Source organism: Cornus florida, unplaced genomic scaffold (assembly GCF_030987335.1).
Source record: "Cornus florida cultivar Cherokee Brave unplaced genomic scaffold, ASM3098733v1 CherokeeBrave_3.0.0_Hap2_Chr03, whole genome shotgun sequence".
In the NCBI taxonomy this organism is placed as follows: domain Eukaryota; kingdom Viridiplantae; phylum Streptophyta; class Magnoliopsida; order Cornales; family Cornaceae; genus Cornus; species Cornus florida.
In genome coordinates this window covers 3,407,644-3,418,862 of record NW_026775573.1, presented here as the reverse complement: position 1 = coordinate 3,418,862, position 11,219 = coordinate 3,407,644, and the positions used below count along the sequence as shown (strand labels likewise).

At 35.1% G+C, this 11,219-nt stretch overlaps 1 protein-coding gene across 1 annotated transcript; it reads left to right on the top strand.

Annotated features, from left to right (window-relative positions):
• The first annotated feature begins 2,592 nt into the window (after positions 1-2,592).
• LOC132299084 (cytochrome P450 704C1) lies at positions 2,593-5,858 on the top strand. Its single transcript, XM_059795534.1, has 5 exons — positions 2,593-3,180; positions 3,865-4,149; positions 4,435-4,776; positions 5,129-5,329; positions 5,408-5,858. The coding sequence occupies exons 1-5, from the start codon at positions 2,623-2,625 to the stop codon at positions 5,600-5,602; spliced, it is 1,581 nt and encodes a 526-aa protein (XP_059651517.1). The 5' UTR covers positions 2,593-2,622; the 3' UTR covers positions 5,603-5,858.
• The last annotated feature ends 5,361 nt before the right edge of the window (positions 5,859-11,219 follow it).

Here is an 11,219-nt window from a genome sequence, read left to right as displayed (position 1 = left end):
ACTGGAACCGTTAAAATCCAAGTACCTAAGCAAAACTCTCGCTGAAACTTTAAAAAAATGGAAAAACCACATTGGAGCCGGCTCCAAAAATAAGTGGAGCCGCCTCCACCCTATTGGAGCCGCCTCCAATAACATATGGAGCTGGCTCCACTTCAATGGAGCCGCCTCCATTGAAGGGTGGAGCCGCCTCCACTCCTCCCAGCCTCCGTCTTCTCCGACGCCGGTTATTTTCTGACATTTTGCTCGTCTGCCCTCTATTCTTAAAGCTCCTAGGTGTCTAATACTAGGTCTAGTGTGTTCCAGAATTAGTTAAACTCTTAATTCATCAACCAACATCAATTAGACTACAACTTATGCAAGAAGGACCTAAACCGGAACAACTACTCACTCATGACCATACTGTTTCAAGTGATCACCCATGCGAACCAGATTAAGTTTAATATTTTCCCAAGGTGTTCCAGCGTTGATTAAATCCTTAATTATTTAATTAAAATCAATTAAAACATAGAGTAAAACATGGGTTTCACAAGAAAGAGTTCAAAGTAAACAATAACCAACTTATCAACACATTTAGGTTTAGCTATTTCAGACATGCAAACCCAGTTTAATTTTAAACCTTTATATATCCCTGGAATTGTATTAGAGATGCAAAGAACACGAGCCTAAGGGAGAGAGTTAGGATTAGAACTTGCCTTTGAGATTTCGGTTAAAAATCCCAACGTCGTCTTCGTAAATTTCTCCGGCAAACGGCCGTAATCCTCCTATGTTCCTTCTCTGCCTCCACTGTCGTGAATAGGGTTTCCTAAAAACCCTAGGCAGAACTTAATACGTATATTTATAAGTTTATATAAAACCTAAATTCAATCCAAACCCTACAGTGAACCTAGCCGGCCCATAGAAAATCCTAATTAAATCTACGTCGGCTACCAAGACTTGACTTCTAAAACAAAACCCTAAAGTAAACGTTAACTAAACCCTAATGTAAATCAATTAAGCATTTAAAAGAATTAAAATACAAAAATACAATTAACTAATCAATTAAATAAATTAAAACACCATAATTCAAACAAGTCACAATTAAGTCAAATCCTTAAAAAGTCAATTAAACATAATTCAAAAACAAGTAATGAACAAATAATGAACAGAAAACAATTAATTAACAGAAAGCGATTAATGAACAGATAATGAACAGAAAACAATTAATTAACAGAAAATGATTAAACAAAATACCGAGACTATCCTTTTGAAAATTAGGGGTATTACAGGGGCTCTCATTCCCCATCCTCATCTCCATCCCCATCCCCGTTTAATTTTCACCCCCATAAACGCTCCAAAACCCGTTGAGTTTTTCAAAACAGCCCCCATCCCCGTCCCCATTTACATAATCGATTCCCCAAATTCGTCCCGAACGGGTGCGGGGACCCGTCGGGGTGGGGATTTTTTCCATCCCTACTAGCGGCTCTTTTTTTTTCCACAAGACTTAAGGCACAAAATGAGGGCTAGGTTTCCTCCCGTGTGTAAATATATATACTTAACCAATTTTAGTAATATATCATGGTATTTAAAGTTAATTTAATAAATTTATAATATATTCAGGGCGGGGCAACCCTCCCTCGAAACCACCCCAAAATCTCACCGGATTTTCAAAGCAGGCCCCATCCCCGTCCCTATTTATATAATAAGTTCCCAAACCCGTCCCAAATGGGGCGGAGTGGGCAAGCCCCCGCCTGGGTGGGGATTTTTTGCCATCCCTAATTGCGATTGTACAAGCTAAATCGTTGGATCATGTGAGCTCTACTGTGAGGCCCACATGATCAGTCGGCTGAGTTCACAGCGCTGTGGTGTTATGCTCTATCTAATATGCTAGGGCTATACCATACACAAGACTCCCACTATTGCAAGGTCACAGAAGGTTAGATGTACACGACATTATCTCCTGTTACAAAAAGGCTACTTTCTTGTTTTGAGAATGGAGAATTTTTTATTAGTCATTGTCAACTCTGATTCATATGCAACGCAACACTACATGAATAAACGGCTAAGGTGGTCAGAATTTACCAAAAAGAATGATGACTTTAGTTTTGTAGATTGCAGTGCATATTGAATTAGTGTACCACGAATAAGACTTGATCAATTTCTTAGTTAGTAAGGTATACCTTCAAGTTGACAATAACCAGAAAATTTAACATTTCAATCGTTGTTTTACATAAAATAATAAAATCAGTTGAATAATTCTCTAGCTTACTGCTTAATTAATTAATTAGTTAATGTTTTATTCCCTATCTATCTTAATCATTGTTTATATAAAATTATAAGGAGAGAGAGTTCATGATGGTTCACATCTCCATACCACTTCATGGTCCCTACTAGTAACCAAATATAACCCACAGAAGCATTATGACCATGACATTATATGATATTAATTATATGCAACTTGATATTAACATATATGAACACGTTTGGATGATATATGAGCATATATGTTTTGTCTTAACATACACATACCCTTGAATCATATGATGATATACACATGATATATGAACATATGGATGATATAGAACATGATATATGCACACATACACATATCTGTTTGTGTGTGTATATATATCATGTGGATAATATATGAACATTCCTCCCTCTTCACAGCCTTCAACAGAAATGGAAATCCTCTCTGTCCTCTTTACCTCCATAACAACTACACTGCTACTTCTGTTCATACCCTTTTCGGCCCTAATACTAAGAATCTTCACCGGCAAATCAATCAACAACCCGAAATACCATCCGGTGTTAGGAACTGCTTTTCATCAGCTCTTCCACTTCAGCACACTCTATGACTATCAAACACGAGTTGGGAAAACACATCCAACTTTCCGGCTTCTTGGTCCGGATCAAAGTGATATATACACAACAGATACGCGAAATATCGAATACATACTTAAAACCAACTTTGACAAGTACTCAAAAGGTAAGCAAAATCAAGATATAGTGACGGACTTGTTTGGAAAAGGGATCTTTGCTGTGGATGGTGAGAAGTGGAGGCATCAGAGGAAGCTCGCGAGCTACGAGTTCTCAACCAGAGTGTTGAGAGATTTCAGCTGTGCTGTTTTCAGAAGAAATGCTGCCAAATTGGTCAGATCTGTTTCTGAATTTTCTGTGGCAAAACAGGCTTTTGACATACAAGTAAGTGATTTGAAACCGATAAATTTAGGAAAAGCTAATAAAGATTGCTATATATAAGCAAAGCTAATGTCTTTTTGTTCTTTACAACTTTTATCAGTCTCACAAGGTTATCTACTGTTACATTTTAATTTTAGGAAAAAAGTAGGTTCTGTTTCCTTTTGAGTTCTTTGTCACATTAACTATTGATCTGTGGACTCCAAATCCTTAAAATTGTTTGGTACTGTTTTAATGACTTTGATTTTGTTATACTTGAAATTCAATTCATAATCAAGGTCCACTATAATATTATTCTAGGGTATACTATAATCTAACAAATAGGGGCATTTTCCTTAAAGAAAATTTTGGGATAACCTCATAGATATGGCCTAAGTTCTAACCCTCTGTCAAATTCAATCCTTAATGTCTTGAATTTAAAACAAAAAGTTCATTGGATATTATCATGACCGATATGCCTCCAAATGAAAATCTGAAAGATTGTCTAAAAAAATTCGAAAAAAGTAATTCAGTCCTCAGAGTAGACAGATTAAACAATTGCGTTGATATTTATCCGTAGAGTTCATATATGATTTATTATTATGTCTTTTTTAGAGCCAAAATTGTATGAAAAGATATTTAAATGAAACAAGACTTAGATAGGTAAGAAGTTATGTTGGTCATGCTTTAGAACCTATGGTTTTCATGCAGGATTTGTTAATGAGATGCACTTTAGATTCCATATTCAAAGTCGGTTTTGGGGTGGACTTGAACTGCCTTGAAGGATCAAGCAAAGAGGGCAGTGCATTTATCAAGGCCTTCGATGATTCAAATGCGTTGGTATATTGGCGCTATGTTGATCCACTGTGGAAGCTAAAGCGGTTTCTTAACATCGGCTGTGAAGCTTCCCTCAAGAAGAACATCACATTCATCGATGATTTTGTTCACAGCTTAATCAGGACGAAGAGGAAACAGCTAGAGATGCAACAAGATTGTGTGAGTGCAAAATTGCTGTCATTTTGTTAGTACTAAATTGTTGCTCGTGTTAGAGCCAATCCGGATTTCACAGTATCTTTCTATGTTTTCATATAATCTAAAATACAAATCGAATCAAAATACATGAAACAGAGTCATCATCCATATGCTTTTAGTAAAATTTTCTAACTCCAAATGCCATATGCTTTTAGTAAATTAGTTTATTTTCATGAAATGTGCTATTGTATGCTGGTGATTTTTCATACCTTTTTTTTTTTTTTTTTTTTTTTTTTTTAATGTTACAAGAATGACAAAGAGGACATACTTTCACGGTTTCTAGTGGAAAGCAAGAAGGATCCAGAGGAGATGAATGATAAGTACCTGAGGGATATCATCCTGAACTTTATGATTGCCGGAAAAGATACCACTGCAAATACTCTTTCATGGTTCTTCTATATGCTTTCCAAGAATCCACTGATACAAGAGAAAATCGCGCAAGAAGTGAGAGATGTCATCAGTAGTAGTCAAGGGAATGAAATTAGCATTGATGAGTTTGTCACCAACATAACTGATGAAAAACTCGACAAAATGCAGTACCTTCATGCAGCATTGACAGAGACCTTGAGGCTATACCCTGCAGTACCAGTGGTAAATTATCCAAGAACCTCGAAAAAATTTACACACACATACATATATATTAATTATCAGGATAAATTAGTTTTTCTATGTAATAAAAAACTAACCTTTCCATCAAATATGGGTGGGTCAGGCTTTTTGTGACATCCCACATCACTTGAGGGAGAGGTTGTTAGCACTTATATGTGTGGACGCCTCTTAACTGTGCCGACGCGTTCTAAGAACTGTGAGCATAGAGAGGGCAACAGGGTGGAGGTTCCTGACACCTTTGCCATATTCTTAAGTTTTCTCTATCTAGGCAAATTTTACTTCAGACCCATCTAGTACTAATTATACTCTTGTTTTTTGTGTACTACTTTAAAAGGATGGGAGGGTTGCAGAAACAGATGACACTCTACCTGATGGCTTTAAACTGAAGAAAGGGGATGGCGTATACTACACAGCTTATGCAATGGGGAGGATGTCTTACATTTGGGGCGACGATGCTGAGGATTTTCGACCTGAGAGATGGCTCAACAACGGGGTTTTCCAGCCTGAATCACCATTCAAATTCGTATCCTTTCATGTATGGAACATCTTTTAGCAATTGACACTCTGTTTGCTTGAACACTAGTAATGTTTCTACTTGTTTTTTGATTTGCAGGCTGGTCTTAGGATTTGTTTAGGCAAAGACTTTGCTTATCGCCAAATGAAGATCATGTCAACGGCTCTCCTGCAGTTCTTCCAGTTCAAGTTAGCCGACGACATGAAAAATGTGACTTATAGAACCATGTTTACACTTCACATTGATGGAGGCCTTAATCTTCATGCAGTTCCAAGAACAAATTTTGGGATGTAAAGCTAACGTTAGTAGAGAACTATCATGGTTGCAGCTGATGTAAAAAAATGTGTACCTTGTAATATATATGTGTGTGTGTATGCAAGTGAGGCTAGCATTGTTGATAGTCAAATTATGATCATGACTTGCAATGACAACACAGTGAAAAAACCCAGGAATTCTAGTCAGGTGGCATGAGTGGTTCTGTGAGTCAGGGTAAACTTGGATTATTTTATGCAATTTTAAAAAGTAAGGGGATCCTAGTTTTCAGTTTTTCCATTTGAATCATAGATCTATATATATATATATATGTCTGTATGTATATATCTCCAATCTTCACCCACCTTGATTAGAAAAAAATAAATTTAGTTGTTTGATGAAGAATAAGCTAATGAAGCAGCCTGAATGGTGATGCAGTCAGACAACCTCATTTTCTGATTTTCAGGCTTTCTTATTTTGATTTTATTTCATATTTAATAATTAGCTAATATAATGTCGGGATTGGGGAGGAAGAAACTATATACGAGGCCTTATAATTTGCTAGGGTTTAGAGATTAGTTGCAGAGAATTATTTTACAGTAAATAAAGTTTGTTTTGCAATTCTTTTTCTCTTGCATTGTTCTCATATTTTGTTTTAAAGTTGCTGTGAAGTCGATTTGAAGATTTCCTCTTAGTAGGAGGGCATCAGTTTTTTTTTTTTCTTTTCTTAATTCATAAAAACAAAACGATTTGTATATTATAAAAAATGTCATTACACTCGCCAGAAAAAATAAAAATAAAAAATCTAATTCCAATGTTGCTATTCTTGGGAAACGTGCAAGTTTTAAAAACTTTTCGAGGGATTTTGATTCATAGATCTTGATTCATCACATAGAGACAAGTTTTATGCAAAAATAAAAATATGATGTATCATTTAATTAATGGATTGAATACTTACATCAAAGGTCTGAGTAAACCTTTAAAACTTTCCTCTAAAGTGAATGTTCTCACTTATTGTAGATCCCTTAGCAAGATGCCTTCTCCTTGGATCTCCATCTTCTTGGTAATTGTTTTGCCTTTAGGAATTACTCATAAGCCTCCATGAATGACCTTGAAAAACTAGGCTTGTGGGAGCCTCCATTAGATGAGAACATAAACCCTAATTTTCTAGAGAGAGAAAAGTTATTCCTTTTTTCCTCTCATCTAAATCACCCTTAAAATATACATAGACCATGTATATTTATAGGCAACATAAAGGTAAAGAAAAGGAAACAACGAATCCTTCTCAATCTCTAATTTACATGTCTCAAATCTAATATGATTCCAATATCAAGTTGGGCTATGAGTGAGAATCCATTGGGCCTATTATTTTATTGCCTACAATAAATTAATGATTGGCTCGGTCCATGGACCCAATTAAATTAATTCATAAATTAATTTCTACTCCACTAAAAGAAATTAATTGAACTCCAATTAAATAATAAATAACCTCTAAGTCAATATTGCACTTTGACCCCTCTATGCATAATTAGTTAATTAATATATTTATTTTGATACCTTTGATTATTTCTGGCTCGATCACAATAAAATATTTGTTTGACAAAAATAATAATTTAATAAATAAATATATAATAAATCATTTTGTCTAAAATCATACGAAGGCCTTCGAATTTACTTTGTGATCAACCATAATCAATACAAAATAAATACAAGTAGCAATGATGCAAATATTGAAAATATAACCCTCTAACTATTAATTACATAACTACCCGAAGTGTCAGTCTATGGATCCCGAAGAATCCGCCGAACAAATCAAAGTAATTATTAATTAATAAAAGAGTCTATACTTTTCTCATGCTTAAGAGTCAAATACCATGACGGTGATAGGGAGTAATTGCATACGACGGCTCTCGCAATATATCTCAACCTAACGCGGATCCTGTTCAAATCTTAATTAATTATGAGTCCATCCATAATTACCGACTATGAACAATTTATAATTACTATTTATATATCATGCATTGATTGCCATCACATACATATATATAAATATTTCTTGTAATTACATGGACACTATCAATTTCATAGTGAATCGAAATATAATACATTAAATTCACCAATTGTATAAAACATAAATATTTCAGAAACGTCAGGAACATATGTCAATTAATCCAAACAAGATTTGCTATGCCAGGGCATATAAATCCCAACAGCTCCACTTGCCCTCATAGCCAATTCAAATTGCACATAACTCCAATGTTATCCAGATGATGATCAAAATTATTGATCAATGACACCTTTGATAATGGATCAACAAAGTTGTGTTCCAATGCAATGTTCTAGCTACAAGTACATTTTCTTGCCGGACAATATCATGTAGAACATGATACTTCCTATCAGTGTATTTTGTTCATCTATGGAACCTTGGGTAATTGGTTTGGACTACTTCTGCACTATTGTCGCAATATAGCTCGATAGGCAGGCTAGTATGCTCCACAACCTCTAAATCAGTGAGATCAAACCAATAGGCTTATATTGCCACCTTTAAGGCTGCAATATATTCCACCTGCAGGTTTGAGTCAACAGTTGAAATCTGCTTGACAATCTACCAACTGATTTCCCTTCCATTAAGTGAACATACACTAAGTCATGAACCTCATAGTATCTACTTCTGATTGAAAATCAGAACTAGCATACCTGACTAGGACCATATCATCACATCCATAAATGAGTATGATATCATTGATTCTCCTTAGGTACTTAATGATATTTTTCACAATAGACCAGTTGTCAAGTCCAGTATTGGACTGATCTCTACTGACTATCCCTACTATGTAGCGGATGTCCTGTTTGGTATAGACCATGGCGTATATGAGACTCTCATATGTCGAAACATATTGTTCCAGTCTCATTTGCTCAATCTCCTCTGCTAGTCTTGAAAAACTACTTACTAGAGAGAGCGATCCATATCAATAAAGCAAGAACTCATTCCTTAAGTTATGCATACCAAACCTGGTTAAAACTTTATCAATGCAGGATTATTAAGATAAGCCTATTTTCCTTTTAACCTGATCTTGCAAAAGCTTGATCCTAGGAATATAGCTTACATCTTGAAAATCCTTCATTTAAAAGTAATTGAACAACTACCTTTTAATTGATGACAAAACTTCCACGTCATTATAAATGAGTAGGATGTCATCAATATATAGAATTAAGAAAAATAATGACATTCCCTTGTACACTCATGATTTATTCACTAAGAAATCTTCTGGTATCTTTTTGTAGATTAACTTGCCTTCCATAGGAATCACCCTACTAGAAAGTTCTACAAGATCCCAGAATTTATTAGAATACATAGATTCCAACTCTGATTTCATAGTAACTCACCAAAACGATCTGTATCCACATCGGTTCACGCTTCCGTGTAGCTTACTGGGTCCAACTCATGTTTAACAGGGATGTCCATAATGGTCTCACCTAAAAACATGATTCTGTCGAATTGGATGATAATCCTCCCACTACATCAATGTACCGATGCAAGAATCTGTGTAGTAGATGATGCTAACGCATCAATAGGGAATTCATATATTATTCTCAATCTCTATAATAAGTGTGTTCACATGTGGTACATCTGGTACTCATACCAAATTCTCTAACATTATGCTACTAGGTATGTGATTCATAATATGATTCTCCTATAGATAAACAGTAAGTGAAAACAATCAACTTTTATCTTTGAGATCATAAAATAATCCATCTTAGTGACATTTAGAGTAGCTATCAAATCTAGCATGCCTATGATCTGATTCCAACTTACTTGTCCATATCAAACGCACATGTGCAAGACTACCACATATGTGCATATGATTCAAACTAATATTTAGTCAAAAACACAGCTCAACGGTATCCTTGAGACAGATTAAGATGGAATGCAGTTCATAATGCGCATCGATGTCATTAACACTAAACTCTTAAATGAAAGAGATAATGTGGCATTACTGATCATAGATCTAACCATGTTAAGTGGAATTCTGTTATTCCTATTTGACACCTAAATTAATTTAGCGTCAATTGCGGAAAACTGGTACACAACACCCTCATTGACCATATAGTCTTTGCACTATCCCAAGAAATACTCAAATACTCGATCAGATCGAAGTGTCTTGATAAGTTTACCTAATTTGTGCTCCACATCAGTCTTGACCCTCTCGGAATATACCAAAAGTATAAGACTTGTGTCGCAACAGGTAAATTTATCCAAAACGTGAGTAATCTTGATTGGATGTTCATAAGACTACACGTGTACGTGTGTACCGACTCCAATTGTTCTTTATGTCTATTTCATTTGGCTGATTAAGCCCTTAGAGTTATCTATCCTTCAAAACAAGATTCACAAGTTTGGTTTAGGCTCCTCTGCCTCACTAGGTAATAAACCTTCTTTAACCAATCTTTAAATCTCATTTTGATTGATTACAACCCAAAAATAGACACCAAAAATACAATGAGTCAGGAATAACAAATTTTCTCTTAACATTCAATCTAGAAGATGCAACATTAGTTTCTACATCCTACAAATCTTACGAGCTTGTGATTATAGTATATTAACCATCTTTCAATGCACCAGAAGCAATCGCATATCTATTCAATTTTATAAAACCAGTTTTACAAAATAACGATCTAGTTTTTATAAGCCAAAAGTGAAATAAGAATGAGATTGCGTTTCACTTCTGTGCATAAAGATAGTTCTCTAATACTAATATCCTCATACTCCCTAATTTCAGATGTAATACTCCCACTGACTTAACTACAACCTTGGCATCAGGTCAAAAGATAAATATATATCCATATCATCAAGGCTTCTAGATTCCTGAAATCCTTACAATAAATTGCAAACATGTTTAGTGGCTCCAGAATCTATCCATCAGGAATCAATAGATACAACCACATAACATGGCTCAATGATTAAATATATATTTTCCTATGCCACGTCATTGCTTAGACAGTTTGTCCTTTAGTGTCTTAGTTAACGGCAAAAGAAACAGTTTCATTCGCCCTCAACATACACTGCCTTATTCCCTTTAACCTTTTAGATACCTATGTTTTGTGCTAGCCTAGTCCTATTATCATCCTTCTTCTTTGCTTTGCCCGTCCACTTGGGCCTAGAAGAAGATGGTATAGATTAGGTTAGATTGATAGGAACGCCCATACTCTTGATTATCCCTTCATCTGTTACCAATTCTATAAGAATATCAGCCAGTGTGAACTCAAACTAATTCCTTATTTAGTTCACTCTAACAGAGTCGAACGAGTTTGGTAACAAGGCAATAATCATGTCAACTTGAAACTTCCACCCAAGTCAGCCCTATTGATCTCCAGCTAATTTTAAATAATAAACAATCATTTTCAAAATTCGATTTCATACTGGAGTTCCTTAGGCTATCTTGATGGTGTTCAAGTCTGACATATTACGTAGGCATACGCCCTATCTAATCTCACTAAAACATCTCATTAAGTATCTTAAAGTAAATGAATTAGGTATAGGAGTATTATATACATTTTGTACCCTTACGTTGTGAATAAAATATCTAAGTTTCTTTTCCAGTCATTATAAATGAGGTCCAATATCATAGAATATGTAAGCAAGCAGATAAAATGGATT

Bases quoted from the DNA above. Each gene is read 5' to 3' on its own strand.
- LOC132299084 (XM_059795534.1), top strand. From the start codon at position 2,623: ATGAACATTCCTCCCTCTTCACAGCCTTCAACAGAAATGGAAATCCTC. The intron at 4,150-4,434 runs GTGAGTGCAAAA...TAATGTTACAAG, and splicing joins TAGAGATGCAACAAGATTGT to AATGACAAAGAGGACATACT. The intron at 5,330-5,407 runs GTATGGAACATC...TTTGATTTGCAG, and splicing joins TCAAATTCGTATCCTTTCAT to GCTGGTCTTAGGATTTGTTT.